General features: G+C 40.5%; 1 protein-coding gene and 1 pseudogene across 3 annotated transcripts in view; one reads left to right on the top strand and one right to left on the bottom strand.

Annotated features, from left to right (window-relative positions):
• The window catches only part of SYT14 (synaptotagmin 14), a 202,936-nt gene extending 175,711 nt beyond the window's left edge, over positions 1-27,225 (bottom strand). Inside the window, exons 1-3 of one of the 3 annotated variants that reach the window (XM_086342298.1) lie at positions 27,090-27,171; positions 15,638-15,685; positions 15,129-15,269 (exon numbers count right to left, since the gene is read on the bottom strand). Coding sequence is in view for 1 of the 3 variants with exons in the window: in XM_086342296.1 (XP_086198422.1) it covers positions 15,638-15,685; positions 27,090-27,102 (61 nt within the window). In the remaining 2 variants the exon portion in view is untranslated. Of the gene's footprint in view, positions 1-15,128; positions 15,270-15,637; positions 15,686-27,089 lie in introns of all 3 variants that reach the window. The other 2 variants (XM_086342296.1, XM_086342297.1) reach the window with 2 other exon arrangements.
• LOC147356110 (cyclin-dependent kinase 1 pseudogene) lies at positions 10-3,640 on the top strand (annotated as a pseudogene).
• Positions 27,226-27,602: the final 377 nt, after the last annotated feature.

Genomic DNA, 27,602 nt, shown 5'->3' with positions numbered 1-27,602 from the left:
TCACCTCCTATGCAGAATCCTGCCTTCCCCTTCCCTCTTCCACACCCGCTGCTGGATGCAGATGAACCCGCCACCTCCAAAAGCACACAGGGAAGGCGCCAGAGCCACGAGATAGGAGCCTGGATCCCTGAATCGCTGCTCAAGACTGTGATGTAGCAATCACACCGATACACCTGACTCAGACAAGTGAGAAAGAAATCTGCACCCTATTCAACTCATTATCTCTCTGGGATTTGCCTGACATACCAATACCTTAAATAATACAAAAGGCTATTTCCTAAGGAAGCAAAAAACATTAACTAATGACATACGGTAAGAAGAGGCCTATGGCAACGCTGAGGGAAAAGAAGTGGCGGAGGCAGACTGAATGACAGGCCAGCAGGGATTCTCTCTGGCCAATGAGGCACTGAGGTGGGCGCCCGAAAAGTGGACAGCAAAGGGGTATTTGAAGAAGACAGGTGACGCTCTAAACATAACGACTGTATAACAAGCCTCTACTGCAAACATTAGTGCCAAGTGAAAGTCACTCAGTCGTGTCCGACTCTTTGCGACCCCATGGACTATAAAGTCCATGGAATTCTCTAGCCCAGATTACTGGAGTGGGTGGCCTTTCCCTTCTCCAGGGGATCTTCCTGACCCAGGGATCAAACCCAAGTCTCCTGCATTGCAGGAGGATTCTTTACCAGCTGAGCCACAAGGGAAGCCCCAGAATACTGGAGTGGGCAGCCTATCCCTTCTCCAATGGATCTTCCTGACCCAGGAGTCAAACTGGGGTCTCCTGCATTGCAGGCGGATTCTTTACCAACTGAGCTATCAGGGAAGCCCAATAATAAGCCTTGATCTAAAAATGTAAACTCTGAAAATTGAAATACAACTATACAGGGAAATGGGATGTGGACAAATGCATGGGGAGGATGAAATAATATTTTATTATTTTCAATAATGATTTAAATCACTGAATTATTTATGGACTGCTGCTGCTGCTAAGTCACTTCAGCTGTGTCCAGCTCTGTGCGACCCCATAGACGGCAGCCCACCAGGCTCCTCTGTCCCTGGGATTCTCCAGGCAAGAATACTGTAGTGGGCTGCCATTTCCTTCTCCATTTATGGACTGGTTTTACTCAATAAATGTACTAACATTCATTTAACATGTATTAGCTAGTGTTGAAAGGCAGAGACATTACTCTTGCTGACAAAGGTCTGTATAGTCAAGGCCCAGTGGTCACATACGGTTCAGAGAGCTGGACAGTAAAGAAGGTGGAACACCAAAGAATTTACGCCTTCAAACTGTGGTGGTGAAGACTTCTGAAAGTCCCCCGGACAGCAAGATCAAACCAGTCAGTTTTAAGGGAGATCAACCCTGAATAATCACTGGAAGGACTGATGCTGAAGCTGAAGCTCTGGTATTTTGGTCATTGGATGTGAACAGATGATTCACTGGCAAAGTCCCTGATGCTGGGAAAGACTGAGGGCAGAAGGAGAAGAGGGCGTCAGAGGCTGAGATGTCTGGATGGCATCACTGATGCAATGAACATGAACCTGGGCAAACTCCAGGAGATGGTGAAGGACAGGGAAGCCTGGCATGCTGCAGGACATGGGCTCGCAGGGAGTCAGACATGACTGGGTGACTGAACAAGCTAGTTTAATCCTCACAACAACACACGAGGAACACAATACTGTTATCCCATTTCATAGATGAAGACAGTGAGACGCAGGTTGTGGTTCAGTGGCTAAGTCATGTCCACCTCTTTGCAACCCCACGGACTGCAGCACACCAGGCTTCCCTGTCATTGAGATATATGAGGGCTCAGTAACCCACCCAAGGTCAAACAGTTAATAAGTGGCAGGAAGACAGTATTATTAGAAGCCAGGCATCTTGATTCTAGAACCATATACCCAACCAATACAGTAACCTACCAGAACTAAACCTTTACCTACAACAGGAGGAAAACAACAGATGTTTAGGTATTTTCAAAAGCAAGAAATAGAGAAACAATTTAGAATATGAAGGTGAGCAGAAAACAGCTCAAAGGGTTGAGTGCCTTTGACTGCAGGAGTAGGATGGGTGTGAAGGACGGAAGGGCTAAGAGCATGATCTTATTAACAACAAAAGAAGCACTACTTTGATTTAAAATCAGAGCTTTAACTTTCACTGAAAAGAGATAATTAAGACAAACGCTACATACATCATAATTTTGCTTGAATTTAGACCTGCTGCAAATTCACTTTAAAAAGTGGATCTAACAGAAACTAACACGACAAGTTCCTTTGTAACAGAACACTTTAAGGGGAAATTCAACCTTAGTACCTAATTCACTTAGTACAGCAACTATAGCTTGTTACCTTGTCTACTCTAATTGTCAAAACCCCAACCTCGGAAGGAACCACTAAATTAAAACTGACTGAGAACATTTACTCCTGCATGATGCTTTCAGTTGAGAAAATCATTGGAAAAATCAAACAACTATCCCTGGCAGAACACAAGACAACCATTAAGTGTGTGTTTTGAAATTGGAATTCCAAAGATAATAAATTCATTGAGACAATAAACTATTCATGTTCAAAAACCACAACATAAACATCTCTTTAATGCTTACATATAAATCTATGTTCAGGTTAACCTTGTATTTGGTCTTCTCTTTTCCACCTAAGCTCACTTCCTGAGTGATCTCAACTAGTCTCACTGTTTTAAACACCATATATCAAGGGAGAGCAACATCAACGTGGTAGCTGCTGATGCTTTCCCCGCGGGATAATAAGCCAGGATCTAACATATCCACAGATTAACTTTGGAAGACTATACCAAAACAGAGAAAATTGGAGAAGGTACCTATGGAGTTGTGCATAAGGGCAGACACAAAACTACCGATCAAGTGGTAGCCATGAAGAAAATCAGACTAGAAAAGGGAAGAGGAAGGGGTTCCTAGTACTGCAATTCAGGAAATATCTCTTACTAAAAGAAGCTTGTCATCCAAATATAGTCAGTCTTCAAGACGTGCTTATGCAGGATTCCAGTTATAGCTCATCTTTGCATTCCTTTCCATAGATCTCAAGAAATATTTGGATTCTATTCCTCCTGGTCAGTTCATGGATTCTTCAGTTGTTCAGAATTATTTGTACCAAGTCCTACAAGGGATACTGTTTTGTCTAGAAGACTTCTGTACAGAGACTCAAAACCTCAAAATCTATAGATGGATGACAACCAAACAATTAAACCAGCAGATTTTGACCTTGCCAGAGTTTTTGGAACACCTATTAGAGTATATATCCATGAGGTAGTAACACTCTGGTAAAGATCTCTGCAAGTATTGCTGGGGACAGCTTGTTACTCAACTCCAGTTGATATTTGATCAATAATTTTCAGGGCTTTGGGCACTTCCAACAATGAAGGGTGGCCAGAAGTGGAATCTTCACAGACTATGAAAATACATTTTCCAAGTGGAAACCAGGAAGTTTAGCAATCCACGTCAAAAACTTGGATGCAAATGGCTTGGATCTGCTCTCAAAAATGTCAGTCTATGATCCTGCCAAACGAGTTTCTGGCAAAATGGCACCGAATCATCTATACTTTCATGGTCTGGACAGTCAAATTAAGAAGATACAGCTTTCTGACAGCTTCCACGTCTTGTGTCGAGAATAGATGATTGTATTTTTACTATCATCTCTGTTTATGTCTCATATATTTTCTTTGTTGTAAAACTTAAGCTATATTTCATCTTCTGATTTCAAAAGTGTTAACTTAAAAATGTAAATCCTGTTCTATATGAATTTAAATATAATAATTCTGTATATGTTTGTAGATCCCACTGTAACAACTGTTTGTTACTATATATAACTATATACTATATATACTATACTATAATATACTATATATTTAAAACTATATAAATAAATATAGTATTGATGTCAGGAATCAGGAAAATTTTGAATTAGCTTAAACCATCTAAAATGCTATAGCAAAAAAAAAAAAAATGCTATAGCAGTCTACTTTTCTTGTAGTTAAAAATACTAAAATTTAGGAAAGTGTGCTAAGTTCAAAGTTCATAATGCTTTGAAGTATTTCTTATGCTCCGAATGTTTAAATTTTCTTGTCAGTTTCTTGCCATGTGGTAACTATCAGTTCAGTTCAGTTCAGTCGTTCAGTCGTGTCCGACTCTTTGCGAACCCATGAATCGCAGCACGCCAGGCCTCCCTGTCCATCACCATCTCCCAGAGTTCACTCAAACTCACGTCCATCAAGTTGGTGATGCCATCCAGCCATCTCATCCTATGTCATCCCGTTTTCCTCCTGCCCCAATCCCTCCCAGCATCAAAGTCTTTTCCAGTGAGTCAACTCTTCGCATGAGGTGGCCAAAGTACTGGAGTTTCAGCTTCAGCATCATTCCTTCCAAAGAACACCCAGGGCTGATCTCCTTCAGAATGGACTGGTTGGACCTCCCTGCAGTCCAAGGGACTCTCAAGAGTCTTCTCCAACACCACAGTTCAAAAGCATCAATTCTTCGGTGCTCAGCTTTCTTTATAGTCTAACTCTCACATTCATACATGACTACTGGAAAAACCATAGCCTTGACTAGACCTTTTTTGGCAAAGTAACATCTCTGCTTTGCAATACTACCTGCTTAAAGATGAGTATTCTTCAACTGGTATTTCAATTTGTGTGACCTACATGTTCAGGCACTCAGAATGAGAAAACTAACCAGATTTGAGAGATAATGCTTAATTTATAGAGGTTTTTGGTAACATAAAACTAACACTAGTGTACGCCAAAGTTTGCTAAGTTTTACAGTCAGAGGTCAAGGGCTGTCCACAGCAGGAAAGAACAGTTTATACAATTTATGAGCTATCCTATTTTTAGGTAGGTTATCTATCTGAGTGAATTCTTGTGCTTCGGTCAGAGGTAATAACTATACAAAGGAGTTGCTTATCTTGGCTTTCAAGTCTGACTAAAACTGCAAATTTTGACATAGTTTAGTTTATTAGCAGCCTTCTTTAAAGGTTCTCATGTATAATTATTTAACTAAAATCACTAGCCTTGGGAATTGTTTATTAATGCTGCTTCTTGTGATTTTTACCTGTAAGCAGCCTAATTTAAATTGTTTGTTACAGCCAAGAGAAATCTCTAAAAATAATTTTATCTTTTCAGTTCAGTTCAGTTCAGTCACTCAGTCGTGTCCTACTCTTTCCGACTCCACGAATTGCAGCACGCCAGGCCTCCCTGTCCATCACCAACTCCCGGAGTTCACCCAAACTCATGTGCATCGAGTCTGTGAGACCATCCAGCCATCTCATCCTCTGTCATCCCCTTCTCCTCCTGCCCCCAATCCCTCCCAGCATCAGAATCTTTTCCAATGAGTCAACTCTTCGCATGAGGTGGCCAAAGTATTGGAGTTTCAGCTTTAGCATCAGTCCTTCCAGTGAACACCCAGGGCTGATCTCCTTTAGAATGGACTGGCTGGATCTCCTTGCAATCCAAGGGACTCAAAAGAGTCTTCTCCAACACCACAATTCAAAAGCATCAATTCTTCAGCGCTCAGCCTTCTTCACAGTCCAACTCTCACATCCATACATGACCACAGGAAAAACCACAGCCTTGACTAGACGGACCTTTGTTGGCAAAGTAATCTCTCTGCTTTTCAATATGCTATCTAGGTTGGTCATAACTTTCCTTCCAAGGAGTAAGCGTATTTTAATTTCATGGCTGCAATCACCATCTGCAGTGATTCTGGAGCCCAGAAAAATAAAGTCTGACACTGTTTCCCCATCTATTTCCCATGAAGTGATGGGACCAGATGCCATGATCTTAGTTCTCTGAATGTTGAGCTTTAAGCCAACTTTTTCAGTCTCCTCTTTCACTTTCATCAAGAGGCTTTTTAGTTCCTGTTCACTTTCTGCCATAAGCGTGGTGTCATCTGCATATCTGAGGTTATTGATATTTCTCCCAGCAATCTTGAGTCCAGCTTGTGCTTCTTCCAGCCCAGCATTTCTCATGATGCACTCTGCATGCTAAGTCACTTCAGTCGTGTCCGACTCTGTGCGACCCCACAGACAGCAGCCCACCAGGCTTCCCCATCCCTGGGATTCTCCAGGCAAGAACACTGGAATGGGTTGCCATTTCCTTCTCCAATGCATGAAAGTGAAAAGTGAAAGTGAAGTCATTCAGTCGTGTCCGACTCTGTGCAACCCCATGGACTGCCGCCTACCAGGCTCCTCCGTCCATGGGATTTTCCAGGCAAGAGTACTGGAGTGGGGTGCCATTGTCTTCTCCAGTTAAATAAGCAGGATGACAATATACAGCCTTGACGTACTCCTTTTCCTAGTTGGAACCAGTCTGTTGTTCCATGTGTACATTTGGGAAAAAAAAAAAACAAAAAACCCACATACCCCCAAATTTATCCCCTATTCTGACCTTTCCCGATTTCCAAATGCAAATATCCAACTAACTTCCTTCCTGACATCTATGATAAACAAGCATCTCAAAGCTAACACATCCAAGACAGAGAACCTGATTTCTACGCACCATGACTCCTTCCGGCCTCATCAGCTCTCCCAGTCTTTCCCATTTCGCTTAATAGCACAACCACTCAGAAGTGATGCCAAAACCTCTTAGAATTTCTCTCTTTGCCTTCCAACCCCCTCCATATTAAATCTATACTCAAGTTTTGTCAATTCTACCTATAAAATATGTCCCCGATCTAATAAGCATTTCTCAACTTCTCCACAACTAACATCAAAACCCAAGCCCCATCAATTCTTACCTGGACTATTTCAATAGCTTCCTATCGGTGTCTTTATATCCACTTTTTAACCTTTACAAATGGTATACTACAAACAAATCATATCATTCACCTGCTTAAAACCCTGTTTAGCCCTCTGTGTTTCAAATTAAGCACAAACCCCTTACTATGGCCTAAGTCCACACATGATCTGGAAACCACCCATCTCTCCGATCTCAACTGTGAGACTTCCCACACTCATTCACGCACTCACTACTTCTCCAGCCATAGTTCTTTCAGCATCTGGGACATGCCAAGCCTTGTTTCCACCTCAAAGTGTTTGCATTCTGTTCTCTATGACCTTTCCTGAGCATCACACTCCAGCTCCTTCTTGTCATGCACATATCAGCTTAAATGTTATCTCCTCAAAGAGTCCTGACCTGACAGACAGACACACATACACATGCAGGCACAGGCACACACGCACGCACATGCACACACACACCCACGTGTACATACACATTCTCTCTCTCATTCACCTCTAAAACTTGCTCCTTGATACCTACCGCAACCACCTCTTTCATGGCACTAGAACCAATAAACCCACACCACCTCTTCCTCAGAAGAGTGAAATGTTACTGGAGGGTAGAAGACACAATAAAATAGCCATAGAACCCAGCTTAAAAAGGAAAAAGAAAGAAAATCCAGCCCTAGGGCCGTAGACTCAGAGTTTGTTGAGAAAGAGATGGGGAAGTTACAGGACCATACAACCTGTAAGCCTTTCCCTTCAGATTTTAGACTCTCTTAATTACCCCAAGTCAAAAAAGGGATAAGAAAACACAGAGGGGCTTGGGTCTCCTCTATACATGGAGAAAAAATAGGGACAACGCCAAGAACTTGCAGTAAAATGATAGTATAGATGTTGGTTTTCTGTAGTGTCCTCTATTTAGACTGCCCTTGGCATCTAAGACCTATCCACAAGGGACAGTGTTCGAGACTGCCCCACTTCCGCTTCTCACTGACCTATCCAACCCCTTCTCCACAATGCCCTGGGTATCACGCCTTCAGGTCCATAATTTCTCACCTTCCACAATGAAAGTTAAATACCTGATAAAGTGCGGTAACAAGCTTGGATCCAAATGACAGAGGACCCCACCTTCTCTTTCCATGTAATACACTTGATATGAATTTCTAAAGATCAGACAGACTCTAATTATAGCAAATGTCAGGGAATGAAAAACCATGGGATGCTGATACAAAAAAGACATTTCAGAAGAGGCAGGTTTTTCTGGTGTCCTATAAACCATACCATTGCAAACATTTGTGTACTCTACAGAGGTGAAAGAGCTATTCAACCACACTTACATGAGAAATGAAAATATGAATGATGCTGACTACTATTTTTACTTACCAGAGTACCAAAAAATCCACAAGTTTATGATACTCTGTTGGAAGAGCTATGAACTCCTATATTTCTGGTGGGAATGCAAAATGGTACAATACATAAGGACAGGAATTTTGCAATTTCTGTAAAATGGTATAAGAATTACTCTTTTACTCAGTTTTTTTTTTTTAAAGAAATCTACTTAAAAATAGACCACTAATAAGTAGTAACAAACATACAAAAGTATTCATTGTGGCATAATGTCAACAGCAGAAATTTTAAAACAAAACAACTTCTACTCATAGGAAATTAGTTAAATAAACTTTGGCATGTTCACATAATAGAGCACAAGGCAGCCAGGAAAAGGAATAAGAGAGATCTCTACCAACTTGAATTTAACTCTACAAATTCAGTTAGGTTTCCTTTAAAAAAAAAAGCAATATGGAAAAAAATATACATATATTTCACCTTTTGTAGGAAGAAACATTATATATTTCTGGAATGGGTTGCCATTTTCTTCTCCAGGGGATCTTCCTGACCCAGGGATCAAACCCGCGTCTCTTATGTTTCCTGAATTTGCAGGCCGGTTCTTTTTTCCTCTGCTCACAGGATCTCTTATCGTACAAAAGTTTCAAATTAAAAATGGTAAAATTTATCACTCTTTTCTTTCTGGGTCTGCTTTCTGTGACTCAAGGACTTGTTTCCCACACTGAAATCACACTGTATATGAAATATTCTCCTAAAAGTTTTAAAGTTAATCCAAATAATATTTATTTCAGTGTAAAGCATGAGGTACAGATCAATTTTTAATTTTTTGCATATGGATAAACATTTATCCCAGCATCACTTAATAAGTATCCAATCTTATCCACTGAATTGTGATACTCACATTTTACATAAATTTCCATGTAAATGAATATCTTTTCGTGTTCTTTCTATAGTGTCTGATTAGACTATTTGTCTGTATCTGGGCCAATTCCACATTATGTTAATTACAGCAACTTTACAACGAGCTCTGGATATCAGCAGGACCAATCCCTGAAGCCGGGACGGCTAACTGCCTCAATATCCATTCTCTCTCTTCCTTTTAGTTATAGAATCAACCTCTGGATTTTACTTGTTCTGCTCAGGCAGAACTATTCTAGGCTTCCCTCGCAGTTAGACTTGAGCATGTGACTAAGTTCTGGCCACTTGCTCGTGAGCACAAACTATCTATTTGCAATCCCTGGGTTGTATCCTTAAAAAGACTGACTTTCTCCCTTTCCCTTTATGGGGACTGGAACGTACACATGATAACTTCAAATGTGCCAAGGAAGAGATCTTAAAGGTCATCAAAGCAAGACGAATGGACTCACCAACCAGAATCACCTAATTCCATCCTGCCTATGAGCTTGGAGTTTCACATAAGAGAGAAGTGAACTTTCCTTGTTTAGCCCCTTGGTCTCTGAGCAGGCAACCAAACGGATATCTTATTAACACACACCCATGTTCCTTTACTTGAAAGCGAACTTAGTTCTTCTTGGCTGTTTGAACTGCCAAACACACTTAAGAATTAACTTGTCCGCTCTCTGAAAATTCCTGATGGGATTTAGATTAGGACTGCATTGAATTCATAGATCAATTTGGGGGCACCCTGTGAATTTAAACATATTGCATATTTCTACCTATAAAATTATTTATCTCTTCATTTACATATCTTCTTTTATGTCTATATATAAATCTTTTTAACTTTCTGTATAAAAGTCATAAACAACTTTTGTTCATTTTGTTCCTGTGTATTTACAGATTTCATAATACTCTAAAAGAGATCTTATTTTATTGCATTTCCTAATTATCTGTTGCCTATTATACAGGAATGTGATAGTGTTAGTCACTCAGTCATGTCTGACTCTTTGCAACCTCACAGACTATAGCCCTTCAGGCTACTCTGTCCATGAAATTCTCCAGGCTAGAATACTGGAGTAGGTTGCCATTCCCTTTTCCAGGGGATCTTCCCAACCCAGGGATCAAACCTGGTCTCCTGCACTGTGGGCAGACTCCTTACCATCTGAGCCACCAGGGAAGCCCATATAGGAAAGTAGTGGATTTTTATAAAGTGATCTTGCAAAAGCTGGCTTAAAACTCAACATTCAAAAAACTAAGATCATAGCATCCAGTCCCATCACTTCACGGCAAATAGATGGGGGAAAAAATGAAAACAGTGACAGACTTTATTTTCCTGGGCTCCAAAATCATTGTGGACAGTGATTTCAGCCATGAAATTGAAAGATGCTTGCTCCTTGGAAGAAAAGCTATGACTAACTTAGACAGTGCATTAAAAAGCAAAGACATCACTTTGCCAACAAAGGTCCATATAGTCAGAGTGATGGTTTTTCCAATAGTCATGTATGGATGTGAGAGTTGGACCATAAAGAAGGCTGAGCACTGAAGAAATGATGACTTCAAAATGTGGTGTTGGAGAAGACTCCTGAGAGTCCCTTGGACAGCAAGGAAATCAAACCAGTCAATTCTAAAGGAAATCAGCCCCAAATATTCACCAGAAGGACTGATGCTGAAGCTGAAGCTCCAATACTTTGGTTACCTGATGTGAAGAGCGTACTCATTGGAAAAGATCCTGATGCTGGGTATGATTGAAGGCAGGAGGAGAAGGGGGCAACAGAGGATGAGATGGTTGGATGGCATTAACAACTCAATGGATATGACTTTGAGCAAACTCCAGGAGATGGTGAAGGACAGGGAAGCCTGGTGTGCTGCAGTCCACGGGGTTGCAAAGAGTCGGACATGACTTAGCAACAGAACAGCAACAACAGTTACATAGAAAGTGAAACTTGTAAACAAGGAACTTGGATATTAAGCTTAGGAGATTTTCAAGCAAAGTGCTAAAGGTGGCAGCTTGGTGTCTTCATGCTACTTATGGTTAAATTTGAGAGGAATGAGATAAAGTGAGGTAAGAATTGTTAAGCAAAAAGGAACCTGTACCCGATGATTTGGAAAATCCTCCAGCCTATCCACGTTGTAAATTATGCTAAAATCAGGGGTTCGGTGTCAAGAAAGCGTGCCCTGAGACACAACCAAGGTGGGACTAGACCACCTTTGGCCGGTGCCTCAAACAGAATAAAGGGTCAGAATGCTCAGTGACTGTGAGCGCGCTCTGCAGAAATCAGACATGTGACTCACAGATCTCCTCAGCCACTCCAGCAGAAGCCAGACACGGAGACAGAACCATCCAGGAAAGACTGTGGAGGGGCGTCCTGTCTAAAGGAAGGAGCCCCGCCCTCCAACATACAGGGAAGACTCACGAGAACCTTTCCCGAGACCACGTTATACCAGCAGAAACACCACCGCGTTAGACTGAAAGGGACAAGAGAGGACAAACTGAAAGAGGAGTGGCAGACTCACATCCTACGGGCGGCAGAGTCCAATGAACACTCAGGTGCAGATACACACTCGGTTCAGTTCAGTCCAGTCGCTCAGTCGAGTCCGACTCTTCGCGACCCCGTGAATCGCAGCACGCCAGGCCTCCCTGTCCATCACCAACTCCCGGAGTTCACTCAGACTCACGTCCATCAAGTCAGTGATACCATCCAGCCATCTCATCCTCTGTCGTCCCCTTCTCCTCCTGCCCCCAATCCTTCCCAGCATCAAAGTCTTTTCCAATGAGTCAACTCTTCGCATGAGGTGGCCAAAGTACTGGAGTTTCAGCTTCAGCATCATTCCCTCCAAAGAAATCCCAGGGCTGATCTCCTTCCGAATGAACTTGTTGGATCTCCTTGCAGTCCAAGGGACTCTCAAGAATCCTCTCCAACACCACAGTTCAAAAGCATCAATTCTTTGGCGCTCAGCTTTCTTCACAGTCCAACTCTCACATCCATACCTGACCATAGGAAAAACCATAGCCTTGACTAGATGGACCTTTGTTGGCAAAGTAATGTCTCTGCTTTTGAATATGCTATCTAGGTTGGTCATAACTTTCCTTCCAAGGAGTTAGTGTCTTTTAATTTCATGGCTGCAGTCACCATCTGCAGTGATTTTGGAGCCCAAAAAATAAAGTCTGACACTGTTTCCACTGTTTCCCCATCTATTTCCCATGAAGTGATGGGACCGTTCCAGAAAAAGGAAGGGTTACTCCAAGTATAGAGTCTTAAACCCGAGAGTGGAGCCTCAGACGTCAGGGCCAAGAGCCACAGAGTGTTATTTCCAGTCTTGAACCCTAAAATATTTTTCCCAGTTGGGTTTCAAAATTGCTTGGCATCAGTGACTCCTCTCTTCCACTTTCCCACTTTTGGAATGGAAATGTCTGTAACTGTTATCCTGCTCCATCATTGTGTTTGAAGAGCAGGTGATATATTTGCTAGTTTCACACGTCTAACAGATGGAGAGGAGTTCTGAACCAGGACAGATGATATCTAGAGTTTTACTCAGACCTGATATAAATGATTCAGATGACAGGACTTCTAAGTTGATAATATTTAGATGATATTTTGATGATTTATGGACTTCCCTCACGGCTCAGCTGGTCAAGAATCTGCCCACAATGCAGGAGACCTGGGTTTGATCCCTGGGTTGGGAAGATCCCCTGGAGAAGGGAACAGCTACCCACTCCAGTATCCCAGCCTGGAGAATTCCATGGACTGTATAGCCCATGGGGTAGCAAAGAGTCAGACATGACTGAGCGACTTTCACTTTCACTTTGATGATTTACATGGGAAGACTTCTGAGTTGATGTTATAATGTAAGGCTTTGTAGATCAGGGTAAGGACTTTGATTTTATTTTAGGTATAGAGGGAATCCAGAGAAGAATTTCAACTAGCAAGTGATACAACCCAATTCACATTTAAAAGATCACTGATGTGTACTGTAAGCACGTTAAGAGGAAACGCTGGAACCTGTTAGGAAACCATTACAGTAGTGTGGGCAAGAGAAGACAAGGACCCACACTACAGTGATAAGAGCAGGATGGAGGAGCAGAGGATCAGATTAAAAAATGTACTCTGAAGGTATAACTGCCAGAAGTTGCTAATAGTAATCAATTCAACACAGAAGATAAAAGAATAAGAGAAGCATGGATGATTCTTAAGCTGGGACTTGACCAACTGAGTAGACTGTTCTGTTCATTAGCTGAGATGGAGAAGGCTGAGGAAGGTATAGATTCATGTGAGAAAACCAGGATTTGCATTTTAGACACACCACGTTTTTATTCTAACAGACATGCAGATAAAAATATAAACTAAGTACTTTGATATAAGAGGAGGGAACTCAAGGGCAGTTCAGAGCCAGATTTACAAATCTGCATGGCATTGAAAACAAAAGGACCAGGAGTTACCTGGTGATCCAGTGGTTAGGACTCCATGCTTTTACTGCCAAGGACATGGATTCAATCTCTGGTCAGGGAACTAAGATCCCACAAGCTACATGGCATGGTCAAAAAAAAAAAAAAAAAAACACACCAGAACCTATTATATGTTTTGGTTGGTATAACCAACCATCTATTCTAAAGAAAGAATAGGTGGAAAAAGAAGCAAGCCCAAGACCGAAGTCTAATACATTCTAATATTTAGAGGTCTGACAGAGGAAAGAAGCTAGCAGACAAAGAAAGCAAAACAGGTAAAAACAAGTTGGACACAGTGTTAGAGATGTCTTCTTACCAGGACCATTGATACTAACTATAATTATTTGTCTTGACATAGCCTTCATAGGCTCTCCTCTACAAAAGCCCAGTTTAAAATGCAAAACTTTCAGATCTGAGCATTCATTTTAAAAATATTCACATGCTTAGGAAAAGCCCACTAGAAGAGGACACAGTAGTGAATGCTGAGGGGATACGCAGAGACCCAGAAACACCTCCATGATATGGCCACATGGAAATTAAAAACTTTAACTTCAATCACAGACTTTAAATTCTATAGAGAATTGGAAGAAGTGACAACGCTGGACTAATACAGAGAAACCCGGGCCCGGCACAGTCTGAGAACCGCTGGGCCAGGCATGGAGGAAACAATAAGGAACAGCAAGAAGAGCCACATTAACAAGGTGAGTTCAGACCCGCATCCAACTCTACCAACGCTATTTTCTCCACTGAAGCTTCCGGTTCCCCCTGCAGCTACAAGAAGCCCTTTACGCATTTTGTTTGCCTACCCTCTGGCTGTCTCTGCCGCTGTCTTCTCTCTTCATCTATCCACTGTTTTTACAGTTTTTGATTCCAATTGACTTGTACAGTGTCTTTCGCTGTTCAAATAAATTCCGTGTTTTAAAAAGTTTTTGTGGGACAAGGTAATACCCATAAAGCCATTTAAAACATTTTTAGTACATCTGGATTAACATATTATAGGTGAAGACTAAAAATGTTTACATAGGGGAAGAAAACAAGGCTAATGTGTACCCCCCACCGCCCCATTTTAGATAAGAAGCACAAGCCAACAATGGTTATAGCACTGAAAACCACAATCCTAAATCTGAGATTTCAGGGAACTGACTTCAATTTTCTCCTTTATGGTACCGGATACACAGATATATTACACTTTAATAAAGGAAGAGGCTATTTTTAAATGAATAGCAATCAAAGCTGGTGACACACAGATAAGCTAGTATGATTATGTCAAATTCACCTAAAAGAGATTTCAAACCTTTCACTCAACTTGAAAGAAGCTGAGGCTTTTCAGACCTGTGGAAGACTTCCTGACAGTACACTGACATTTCCTGGTTTGCCAGTCATACCCACGTGCCACAGATACGGACATGCCTCAAGCCTCCTCAGGGTGAAATATGAAGGCAGGAAGCACTGCTACTTGGCCAGACTCAGGAGGGCCAACTCGGTTTTCAACAAAGAAGAAAGAAAAAGACAGTGCCCCAAATTTAAAAAGAGAAAAGAGCAGTACATTTATGAAGATTTCTCCTCCCCAAGTACACCTTTTCCTTTCTGCATACCCTTTCTCAGATGTGATCGCTTATGAGAGTGGGGACTCCCAAGGTTCTGATTCTTTCCGATCTAGAGAATACCTGATTCCTTGCCTCCCACCTAATAACTGAATTACCTTTCCTGGGGCCACCTTGTTCAACCACCTGTTTGTCAGGTGGCTCCTTCTAAGGAAGCACAGACAGCTGTTGGTGCCAAAAGATGTTGTGGTCTTTGGACATGATCCCGATGGGAATCGCAACCAACTCCTCACATCTCTCTGATGGGGTACAGTAATAGAACAGAAGTCAATGGGAGGTCAGCATGCACTCAGATTCCAGATTCTGAAAGGGAACAAAAATCAAACCCTCCATTCTGCGCCTCTTCACCATGTCTGACAACCAATAGGCGAGAAACCGGCCTTTACCATCCCATGAAAATGAAATATACAGTAACGACTCTCAGTAACCACATAATAAGCAGTATGCACTTTATGAAAGGTTACGTCTACAATACAAATAACTAATATTAATATTTATTACATTTTATACTTTGTAAGTCCTAATTATCTGCCATTGTACTAAAATGCATCCTACACTGTGAAGGGTTCACTTCGTATTTAAGTATCCATGCAGAGCACTGACTCACCTTTTCTAATACAAATAAGTTCATGCACTCCACAGGTTCTTTCTCCACCTGTTAAGAAAAATTTTTTTCAGAAATTAAAAACAGGTCATAACCTGAGTCTGACTGTTACAAAGAACTGCTATAAATTAGTTTCTAGAAATGGCCTCAGAAAAACGTGTCCTAACTCTTCTCTTCAAACTTTACTATAGAATATGCTAACCTGATACACAGTACCCTCCTGAACCCATAAGCTAGGATCTTATAAAATTGGAATAAGGAAGCTTCAAACAAGTATGTTATTTTAAATGGCAGGCTTCTCAAGAGCAGACATCATAGCACCACTTCCTAAACACCTCTTTACATGATCCAGAAGGAAACACTGCAAGGAAGGACCCACTTTTGTATCTGAGCCTTAATTTATACAGGTAAGTTATCATGGAAGGGTCAATGCTGTAAAGGCGATATTTATGTTTTACAACATATACTCATATTCTGATCCTTTCTCCATTCTCCAGCTACCCACTCTTCTAAATCTACAAGACAAATTTTATAAATAGCATGATGATAAAACTAACAAATGTAACAAAAAGAATTACTTTATCTTAATCACCATTATTAGAAAAAAATCACACTCATTATCTTAAGAGTAATATTATTTGTTAGTTACCATAAAATAGGTATTTCCTTTGCATTGAATTATAGCACCACTACCTTAAACGAATGTGCGCTGAATGACATTCTGTAGTGTTCTTATATGCATAAATAACCTTACAATTGGGCTGAAAATTATGCTTAAACTTTATATAATAAAAATGTTAAATAATATCATCATCTTAGCTCACTACAGAAGCTTATTATAAACAGTTAAGTTATAAGAAATAGAAATATCTTACAGCCATAACATGAGAAAGAAAAACTATGATATCCACTGAAAAAAGTAGGTCATTCAGGAAGCAAGCTAAAAAACTAGAAAACAGTATTTCTATCACTAAAGTAGGTTAGAGCTTCATTCTAACTTGTCTGTAACAATGCCACTGCCTCTTTATTATCAACAATAGAGAGTAAACACTGGTTATCAGAAAGATAGGCTTGGCAAGAAATGCTTAACATAAAGTTATGATAATAAATTATTACTCAGCAAACCTTAGTATAAATACAGTAAGACTTTATCAAATGGGATATTACCAAGGCGTAATCACTGACTACTGGGACAGTACTGACTAAAGGGACAGAATTAACTATACCTACAAAATATACTTTATACAAAATATACTTTATCTTTAAAAATGAGAAATTAGTCAAACGACTGCTGGAAGGGGAAGCTTTACCAAGTTATAAAAAGTAACTATTTTCAAGAGGTTTAGAAGAAGCATGTCATACAACACAACTATAATATATATTGATACCATCACTGATATTTTCATAGGCTACTTAGAAATAGTCCTTATATAGTCATTAAGACCTATTGTCAAAGGGTAACACTTCTAACTTAAGAGATACGCACATAATTCACGTAACAGTCTTTCATGCCTATAACTGAAATCAGACTTCCCGCATATGTAACACAGATTTGTTTGGCTTTACTATACACATCTAGTCTTCAACACAACTGTATCATTTTTCACAAGGGTTAATATAACAATAACAATAAAAACTACTGTATTCTAAGACTTTTCTCAAAACTGCAAATGACAATAAAACCTAACTCTCAGAAAGGACTTTACAAATGAAAAGTTATGTCAAATAACTACTATATTTTAAATTTAGAGTCAACCAATAATTACATTTGCCAAATATGCACAAAAACCACATAACTAGGAAAAGCAAGTAATACTGAGCTCTACTATTCCAGATATTTGTTCTGAAAATTCTAACCAACAAGTGAGATTTCACCGATGTGTAACTCAAAAGCAATCACTATTATTACTGAAATAAAAGGAACAGTAAAGATAGGTCAATGCCAGACAAAAAAAGTAAAATTGAGGGAAAAAAACTTTCAAAAGTACAAAAGAAAAGTTAAATAAACCTTATTACATTATCAAACACAAAAATCAATATTCTTTTATCCCCAATCCTTCTTAAGGCCAGAAAGAGTATAAGGAAAAAAATATGCATTGTGCAGGTTAAATGTATATTTTTAATGTACTTGTTTGGGAATCAAAAGGCCTGAATATTTCTTCCATCTGAGATACAGCAAACTGTGTACAAATTTTATAACTTTTTAAACATTTCCTAAAAGCAAATCTGAAAAGTTTACAAGAGAAATGTCAAATTTGTAAGCAAAAAGCAAGCCACTGGAGGCACATCTTGACTTAAATATGGAGATATGGAGGTAATCCAAAAGTGGCCTACTGATTTTTTAAGAGTATAAGGCACAGGGGAAACGATTACTGACTTTTAAAATTTCCGCTTCCTGAGGTATACTTGGTATATAAAATTTTAAGATATTTAAAGTGTATACCATTATGATAACCAGGTACAGATATCCAATACACAGGAGAATAATTATTTTTTATTTGTTTTTATTGAGATAAATGACCATACAACACTGTGTAAGTTTAAGGTAGACAATGTGCTGATCTGATACTCTACACAGTAAGATTTCCACTTTAGTGTGAGCTAATACCACTAACATGTCCATGATTCTTTTTGTTTTTGTGAAAGGGACACAAGATCTAGTCTCTAAGCAACTTTGAAGTGTATATACATCACTGCCCTTGCTGAGTATTTGATCCCAGGATTTATTTATCAACAGGTCGTGAGCTGTACTTAGGCAGTATCTCCCTACGTCCCCCACCCTCCTTTCCCTGGTAAGCATCCTTCGACTTTCCATTTTTATTTTATGAGTTCGGCTTTTTCAGAAGGTACAGGTAAGTGTTATCATATACCTGTCTTTATCTGACTTGGCATAATGCCCTCAAGGTCCATTCAGGTTGTCGCAAATGGAAGGATTTCCTTCTTACCCAGAGCTAAATCATATTCCACTGTATATGTATATGTATATACGTGTGTGTGTGTGTGTGTTTATCTCAAACCTTCCTTTTCCATTCACCTATTGACAGACACAAAGGTTGTTTCCATATCTTGGTTATTATGAATAATGCTACAATAAACATGGCAGTGAACACATTTCTTTGATTCTCTGTTTTCACTTCCTTTGGATAATTATCCAAGAGTGGGACTGCTGGATCATATGGTAAGTCTATTTATAATTTTTTGAGGAACCTCCACATTTTTTTCTGTAATCGCTGAACCAATTTGAAGGAACGATTATTTAATCAATTAGTCAATCTCTTTAGAAAGAGATGAGTTTTCCACTAAAATGAATAGCCATCCCCAAAATGAATTCTTGTATAATAGAATTTTTCACATGCCAAATTTACTTCAAAGACATAATAATAATAAAGACTTTAAAATCATATTCAGTTCAGTTCAGTCGCTCAGTCATGTCCGACTCTTTGTGACCCCATGAATCGCAGCACGCCAGGCCTCCCTGTCCATCACCAACTCCAGGGGTTCCCTGAGACTCACGTCCATCGAGTCAGTGATGCCATCCAGCCATCTCATCCTCTGTCGTCCCCTTCTCCTCCTGCCCCCAATCCCTCCCAGCATATTAAAATCACTGAATATAAAAAGACTAAAACTCGAAAATAAATCTAGTTCATTTAATGTCTAGTTCATTATACATAAACAAACCAAGGCACTAAAGGTTAAATAATGTTGCTCAGGGTCACTAGTTAACTGTCAGAAAAAAGTAATTGGGATCCTAAGTTTAACAGAGTAGGAAAATAAACATTGATATTTCTTCATTTTTATGAAAAAAGTTATGAAAAATTTTTATGAAAAGAAAGAAAATTATGAAATTGTTTTCTAATCCTTTAAGGTAACTTAAGTAAAAAATGAATTTCTCAAAACTGTTTTTGGAGATAATACTAGCATTGCTCTTGAAATGATCATCTCAGGAACATGGAAATGAGAAGTAGATAGAAAATGACAAGCTTAGTCAAAGTTACCATCTTTTCCCTCAGGCAAACCCATGTAAGAGCATGATATAAACTGGCATAATCCTCTACAATTGGGGTAAGTCAGGGTACACCAGGAAATAGACGTGCGTGGGCTCACACACGTGTGCTGTGAATGTGTGCATGTGTGTTTGGATATGAATATGCACATACCTGAAAGGGCCTGGGAGCCAGCAATCTGGGGAGGGGAGGAAGGGTTAGTTACTACAAAGTATGTAGCACTTTTCACATGTCTACAGAAGAAAATATGTAGTGATGTTATATTCCCATCAAAAGGTGCTCAGGTATACAAATTAAACCCAAAGATTTAGTTCCTTAAAAATGAATCTAGTCCTTTCTAAAACGGACTTTTATTTTTTCTACACATTTACTTTGACCATTAGCCCAAATCACTACAATTTACAGGTTCTATTAAGTCAAACACTATGCAAAAACTACTTTAGAAGTATTTTAAATTTCATTTCATCTAAAGATTTCTCTCCAAAAAACCATGCATTAAAGTAGCCGCAGCCTTTTAATTAGTGTCTAGCTCACTTTAATAAACTGTTATAGCTATTTCTTCAGTAGATATCTATATATCTACTCCATAATAGGTATGCAACTTTAAATATTTCCTACTCATGTTGCCAACTACTCCTAACCGCTATAATCCATTTAGACTACAGTCACTAATTTCTAGACACTTTTTAGTTTCTCCCTAGTTAAGTCATTCAAGGAATAATATCAATATTAGTCTCTGATTGAAAACAGTGTTGTTGAAAGATCATGGTTTGCACAGCATAGTAAACAGTTTCTGTTTTAATCCATACAAGTTTCTATGAATTTTTTCAATAATTATTCTAAGAAGTATAAGATTTACCTTATAAATTTTTTTTTACCTTATAAATTTACTGCTCACAAATGTAATCCATTTTTCCCACTTTTGACTGCTTTTCATTCAGTTTTTTGTTGTTGTTGTTAATTACGGTTTTGACTCTTTGAAGCTCATTAATATCATAAAACCTTGAATAGGTATACTTCCCAAGAAGGTTTCTACTTAATTTAATTTTCTATTTAATGGAGAATACCTTTTTTTCCACTACTGCACCAGATCACTTTTTTAAAGCTACAAATACTCGTTATTGCATTAGTAAGTTCAGAATATTGAAGATAATTTAATATTTCATTAAAATCCTCTATCTTTTGATGACTCATACTATTACTGTGAATATCAATTCTAAAATCAGCCCTAAAATGTGAGAATATGAAACTGAACTGAATACACATATGGATCATAGGAGTTTGTTTTTAAATAAATTCCTAATAACAGCTTGCTGTGTTGTCACTATCTCTTCTAAAAAATGGAAAATCCAGTGTTCCAATTTTTAGGTTTCTATTAAAATTTTACTATATATACAAACAAAATATGCAAATATTCATTTATTCAAAGCTTGGAATGTTTTTTATTTATAGTAGTTTGATCAGCCTTTTGCTATTCCTAAATATAAGTTCATATTAGGTATTAACAGGTGAGGATCTGGGGATGTTGGGGTAAAAACATAAAAGTCAGCTGAATGGAAATCGAATCCATGAAGACAAGCTACTATACTACTACACACATGCTATGGACAGACATTATAATCACTTTAAATAAACCGACCGTGCAAACACTATTACTCAACAAATTGTACAAATGAACCAATATGTGATTTTGCAATACCACGGAAAATAACAAAAAGCGAAAGTCATCTTAATACGAATATTTCTCTAGAGTTTTCTACTTTTTTTCTAATTTTGCTTAGTGAGTCAGAAAAGGAAACTAAAATAAATTGTAAATTATTCAAAAGTACTGTGTAGAGGTCTCTGAACCAATTTACCTAATATACAAACATGTCTTAAATCTCCATGAAATGTTAGAAATTTGATTCCTGCTGAAAGCCAAAGGATCTCTTCCAGGAACATCACTGCCTAAACTGACTGTAAATCTTCCAAAAAACAAACTGTTCAATAAATTGCCTTACTCAGTCACAGACTGACAGCTGAGACTTCCTAATTACATTACCCCTGTACACACTGTAACATCTCTCTAACAATAGCATGGAAAGCAGGAGTGTGATGTTCTCCCTCAAGACTAAGAATACAACATGCTTTCATTGTTGTTTTTTTAATTAGTTCTTTATTTTATTTTTTTTGACTGAGCCCCGCAACATGTGGGATCCTGGCTTCCGGACCAGGGATCGAACCTGCACACCTGCATTGGAAGCACGGGGTCTTAACCGCTGGACCACCTGGGGAAGTCCTGTATTGGGTTTTTTAATTACACATTTCAAACAACTTTTGAAAGCCCAAATTGGATCTCGGAAATCTCAGAGTCACAACAAATCTTCACAGGCATCTGAGTCATACTAATGACTTACAAAATAAATGCGAAAGTGTGTGATAAACACTTGCAAAGTGTGTGTAAAAGGCATTGTGAATAAAAAGTACCAACAGATTCTCTAATTTACCCTTCTTTCACTATTTTTCTTTTTTAAAAAGCTACCCAGAGAGGTTAAGTAAAGTTACTATGTGTAGCAAGTTAACAATCAAGATGAATATTTTTACTTCAGCAAGACATTCTGCAAGGAGTCTAAAGTTATTCCAATGGAACAGACAGAAAAATGTGGACTAGATGGAGAAGGGTGTAAGTCAGATCACTAAAGACTAAATTTATCTTGAGGTTTTAAATCAGACTTGCCCTTTATAAAGATAACTAGAAATAGTTTTAAAAATGGATTGCAATGAGCCTTAAGACCAGAGATAACAAGACACAGGAAAAAACTAATACAAATCTCTTAATGAGAGAAAAGAGAATGAACTAAAATGTAATTTTAGTTAATTTGAGATGCAGGCGTGGTAGGACTTAGTGATCAACAGGATGTGGAGAGTGAATTATAAGACAGGGTTGATTTCCAGCTTTCTAATTCAGACGTCTGGTTATTTAAAAATGCTACTCAGATGGCAAATTTGCATGGAGTGGGGGGTATGGAGGCTGGATTTGGTAGCTGTGAAGACAACTTTGGTTTAGGACATTTTGAATGTCCCAAGCTAAACATTTTTGATTGCTGTGGGACATCCAACATATATAGCTACTATGCGGAATTATATTAGGAAAACCATGTGTACTTTTAATTTAGTAATAATGAATTTTTATTTTATTGCTCCAGGAAGCAGAACTAGGAAGGGGTAGACAGACAAGTTACTAAATGGCAGACATTTGGTCAAATATATCTGGGCAAGGGATGCAACCCTTTATGATAATCGATAGAACTCTCAACAATTCAAGAAACATCTTGAGTACATACTATATTCAGGTACTGTACAAAATCTAATGAATATAAACCAAATAAATGTTATGCTCCAGGCATTTATGGTCAGACTGGGGAGGCAAATTTACAAACAAGAGATTTCCACATGATTCAAGGGGTGCAATCACAGCAGAGTGTACAAAGTAGAGTGAGAACAAGGTTAAGAATGGAAACAAGAGAACATTAGATCAGGGAGATAAAGAGAAGTCTGAGAAGTAAGAGAGGAAGAAAAAACTTCAAAAAACAGGAGAGAGTCAACAATGTCAGACTGATGAAGTGAAGTGAAGTGAAGTGAAGTGAAGTCGCTCAGTCATGTCCGACTCTTTGGGATCCCATGGACTGTAGCCTACTACGCTCCTCCGTCCATGGGATTTTCCAGGCAAGAGTACTGGAGTGGGTTGCCATTTCCTTCTCCAGACTGATAGAGGCCAACATTAGAAGAGTTAATATGCCAGATAACAATTACACATCTTGACAGGCCGGCTAGACCAAAGATTCCCAACCTGTTATCTCCCACAAGACCTCTAGGGTAACAATAAGGGTCTATAAGCCATTCTTAATATTTTAGTATGCTTTTTAAAAATTGTACCTTAACCTAGGATAGGGCTAACTGCTTCACCTCTGACTGGAATTATATTAGCTTAGAGTGGTAACACCATCATCTTATATTTGTCTGAAGTCCTGATTAGCAGATATCTGATTGATAAGAGGAGGAAATAAATGATTAATTTGCATTATAAAATAGGGGCTTTGAAAAAAACGAATAAATAAAAGTAACCCTTCATACTTAAAAGTCTGAATTAAAGGGTTAAAATGTTGGGCCAGGGCTAATAAAGAGTACACTTAACAGATACAAATAATCTCTTCTTTAAATCAAAACACTAGTTAGCTGGGCAAGCAACTGAAGACACATGACTTGAAAGTAGTCCAGATAAAAGAGACTGTGATTTTGGTTGATTACAACTTCATCCTGAGCCAACATGAAGCTCCAAAATGGCTATTCTAATTAGCTACACTAATAAGATTTTGCACAAGGAGTGATATAACAGTTTTAACAAAACATCTATAATGGAGTGGCACACTACCATATTTCAAACTTTAAAACATACAAATACCAACCATCCAGAGGAAGAATTAAATATTGTGTCTAATAAATAAAATGCTCAGGAGTTGTCTCAAAATGGTAGAAGTGACGTCGGGTACACAGAGAATAGGGAACTTTCAGTTTATTGCTCCAGAAAGCAGACCGAGGGTGAGTGCATTGAAGGAAGTTACTAACAGCAGATTTTTGGTTAAAACCAGGACCTTATGAACTGTAAGGATTATAGTTCCACATCAGCATAAATGTTCATTGGCATATGGGCTCAATGAACTCATTCTCATTGAATATTTTTATACAAAGTAAGGATGATTCATCTGGTGTTCACACTATATTGTAATTGCATGGTTAAAATTATCTGTCTCCCCCACTAGAATATGTACTCCTTGAGGGAAGAAATGTGATTTTATTCATCCTTGTGGCCCCCCAGGGTGCAGCACAGGATGCCAAGCACATCGACTGCTCTGTAAGTCTACAAAATTAACAGGTGAGTGAAGACACTGAATATTTTAAGAACCACTTCTTTGGGAAATGGGAAGAGATGCTCCTGTGGGCCCCTTAAAATTCTAAGATGTCCCTAGTATAAAGCCCTCATCCAGAGTTCATTCTACTTCATGACACAGCTGGGGGGGAGGGTACAAACAATCTGCTTTAGTACATGACAGACAGCATGCCTTACTTGACATCTTTATTAGAAATGCTAGTATTAACGATAGTTGCCTTGCAAAACTAGAAAACACATAACTCCTGACAGTTATATTATGAAGCCATCAACAAATTATTAAGTATGAAAATATTAATTGAGAGTTTCTCAAGCACAAAAGAATCTCTAGAACAGGAAATTTGAAAATCTTGTTTTTTAAATATACAAGCAGTAATAGGCAGAGCCTGGTGGCTCAGCTGGTAAAGAATCCACCTGCAGTGCAGGAGGCCCCGGTTCGATTCCTGGGTCGGGAAGATCCAGCGGACAAGGTACAGGCTACCCACTCCAGTATTCTTGGGCTTTCCTTGTGGCTCAGCTGGTAAAGAATCTGCCTGCAATGCGGGAGACCTGGGTTCAATCCCTGAGTTGGGAAGATCCTCTGGAGAAGGGAAAGGCTACCCACTCCAGTATTCTGGCCTGGAGAATTCCACGGACTGTATAGTCCATGCAGTTGTAAAGAGTTGGACACAACTGAGCAAGCTTCACTTCACAGTAGGCAGAGCAAAATGCCTTCAGCTGACATAAAAAAGTAATTGATCACATTTAACAATAAGAGGGAGAAGGGAAGAGTCAATTGAGAAAAGGGGCGGAAACTGGAAATTTTTTAAAGAAATTTTAAGTTACAGGATCATACATGGATACTATCTTGCTAATTCTTCTTCACCTTCTGCATAAGCCTTTTTGTCTTTACCAAGTCACAAGAAATTCTTCCACAAAGTGGTTGGGGAAATAAAGTACAAAACATAAATCAGTATATTCTGTGTCTTGATTTTTAACCTCTAGTAAATAGTAAGATAAAGTTTGAAAGTACTGCTCTGGATAACAAGAATATCAAAGATTATCAGGAGATCTTATTCCCAGTGCTCTCCATCACTTTAGCTAAACCGTGAGTGGGTCCTAAGTCTCCTCAGTGGTGTCTGACTCTTTGCTACCCTATGGACTGTGGTCCCTCAGGCTCCTCTGTCCATGGGATTTACCAGGCAATACTGCAGTGGGTTGCCATTTCCTTTTCCAGGGGATCCTCCCCACCCAGGGATCAAACCTGTGTCTCTTGTGCCTACTGCACTGGCAGGCAGATTCTTTACCACTGGGAAGCCATCTGGGAAGCCCCTTAGCTAAAGCAGATACTTGAAACTGTCTGAATAGGTAATCAATCTCTTAAAATAAGTAAGATAAACATAAGCACACAACTAAACCAATTCTGGATCCGGCAAAGCTGTATGCCTCAGGGTTGGCCACCAAGATGGGAAGTGCTTTCAAAAGTTGTGTTTAGGAGAAACATAAAATTTAGGCTAGGTCTGACAATGCTGTAGGTGCCTTACACATTTGTACAGATGCATACACATACACACAGGGAAATTTTACAAACCACTTTCATTGTTTGAAGTAAGGGAAGAGTGGGATAGGGGCTCAAACGTGCTGCAGACTTGCACATACATCCTAGACGTACCACATTACTTTTCAAATATTGTCCTTTAAAACAAAGCAAAATATAGACACTTCATGCCAGTTACATGTTTCTGTAAGAAGAGAAAAATACACTTTAGTGCCAGCTGTCTACCTTATTGAGGAACTTTAATTAAGCTATTTTTTTGAAAATATGAGTATGGATGGCACCGTCACACTTAATAGACTGACATATATGCAGGATTTTAAGAGTGTGCATTTCTTGTAAAGATGTCTTTGCATCTCTTTCCTAGAGAAAAACCAGTTTTGAGTGTTAGGAGAGAAAAATACTTGAGAAGGAAATTAACCTCACTCCAAATTCCCTGGTCCCCTACAACAACAGCACACAGAAGGAGAATGGACGGACAGCGCAGTCCAGCATCTGCTCGAGTAGGGGCTGAGAAGGGTTAGGACTGGGGACAGCAAACTGGCCTCCCAGTTTGGGAGGAAGGGGAATATCGCGGCAGGGCGGCTTGCTGGGGCGAGGTCAATGGAAGGCGGGGTACACCCTGCGCTCCCGGGCTCCTCCAGCCCGTCCCGCCGGGTCTGCAGGGCCGCACCGGACGCCCCCCGCCCCTCCCCCCGACTCGGCGCCGCCGGGAGCGAGCAGCTGCCCCAGCGGCGCCGTACCTGTCGGCAGGAGCCGCTCGACTCGTCGCGCCGGGCCGCGGGCCGAGGCCGACGGAACCGCCGAGGCCAGGTATAGAGTCTGGCGGCGCCGCTCCGCCCACCAGCCTCCGGGACGCGGTCCGGGACCCTCGAGCCTGCACAGCCGCTCCGGGGCCCATCGGCGCCGCGGCCTCCCGGGCACCCCCGAGCTCTAGCTACCTGGGCGCCCCCCCACCCTCCGCCCCAACCGCGGACGGCCTCCACTTACCTTCAATCGCCATGATGCGCTCGCCCTGGACCGCACCAAGTGCGCGGCCGGGGGCGGCGAGCGGGACGCGCGGGCGGAGGACGCGCCGGGGCCGCCGGCGAGCGGGGCGGGGCCGGGCCCGCAGGCGCGGGGCTGCGCGGCCGGGAGGGGCGAGGCGCGGGCGGGGCGGAGGAGGGGCCCGGGCGCCGCGGGCGCGCCGAGGAAATGGACGCTTCCCGGGCCGCCCGCCGCCGCCGCCGCCGGCACGTGACGCGCCCCGCCGCCGCCCCGCCGCCCCCGCAGCGTCTAGCGCCGGGGTTCGGACCAGGAGCGGGGCGCGGAGGGCCCCCGGGGGGCCCGCACCCGAGACCAGCCCCGGGGCCTCTCGGCGGCTGGAGCCGCTCACCGAGACGTCCGCTCCCCGCTGGCGGGCGGCAGCCAGAGTCGACCGAGAGGCCCGCGAAGGCTGTGGTCAGCACCATGGACAGGTCTCAGCTGTCAACCGGGCTCCGGGATCCCCACCCAGCCGGTGAT

Source organism: Bos grunniens, chromosome 16 (genome assembly GCF_055505025.1).
Source record: "Bos grunniens cultivar Pamir isolate PY7600 chromosome 16, Bosgru_T2T1.0, whole genome shotgun sequence".
In the NCBI taxonomy this organism is placed as follows: Eukaryota; Metazoa; Chordata; class Mammalia; order Artiodactyla; family Bovidae; genus Bos; species Bos grunniens.
Note: the sequence above shows the minus strand (reverse complement) of the source record. Positions and strands in the feature narration are given on the sequence as shown.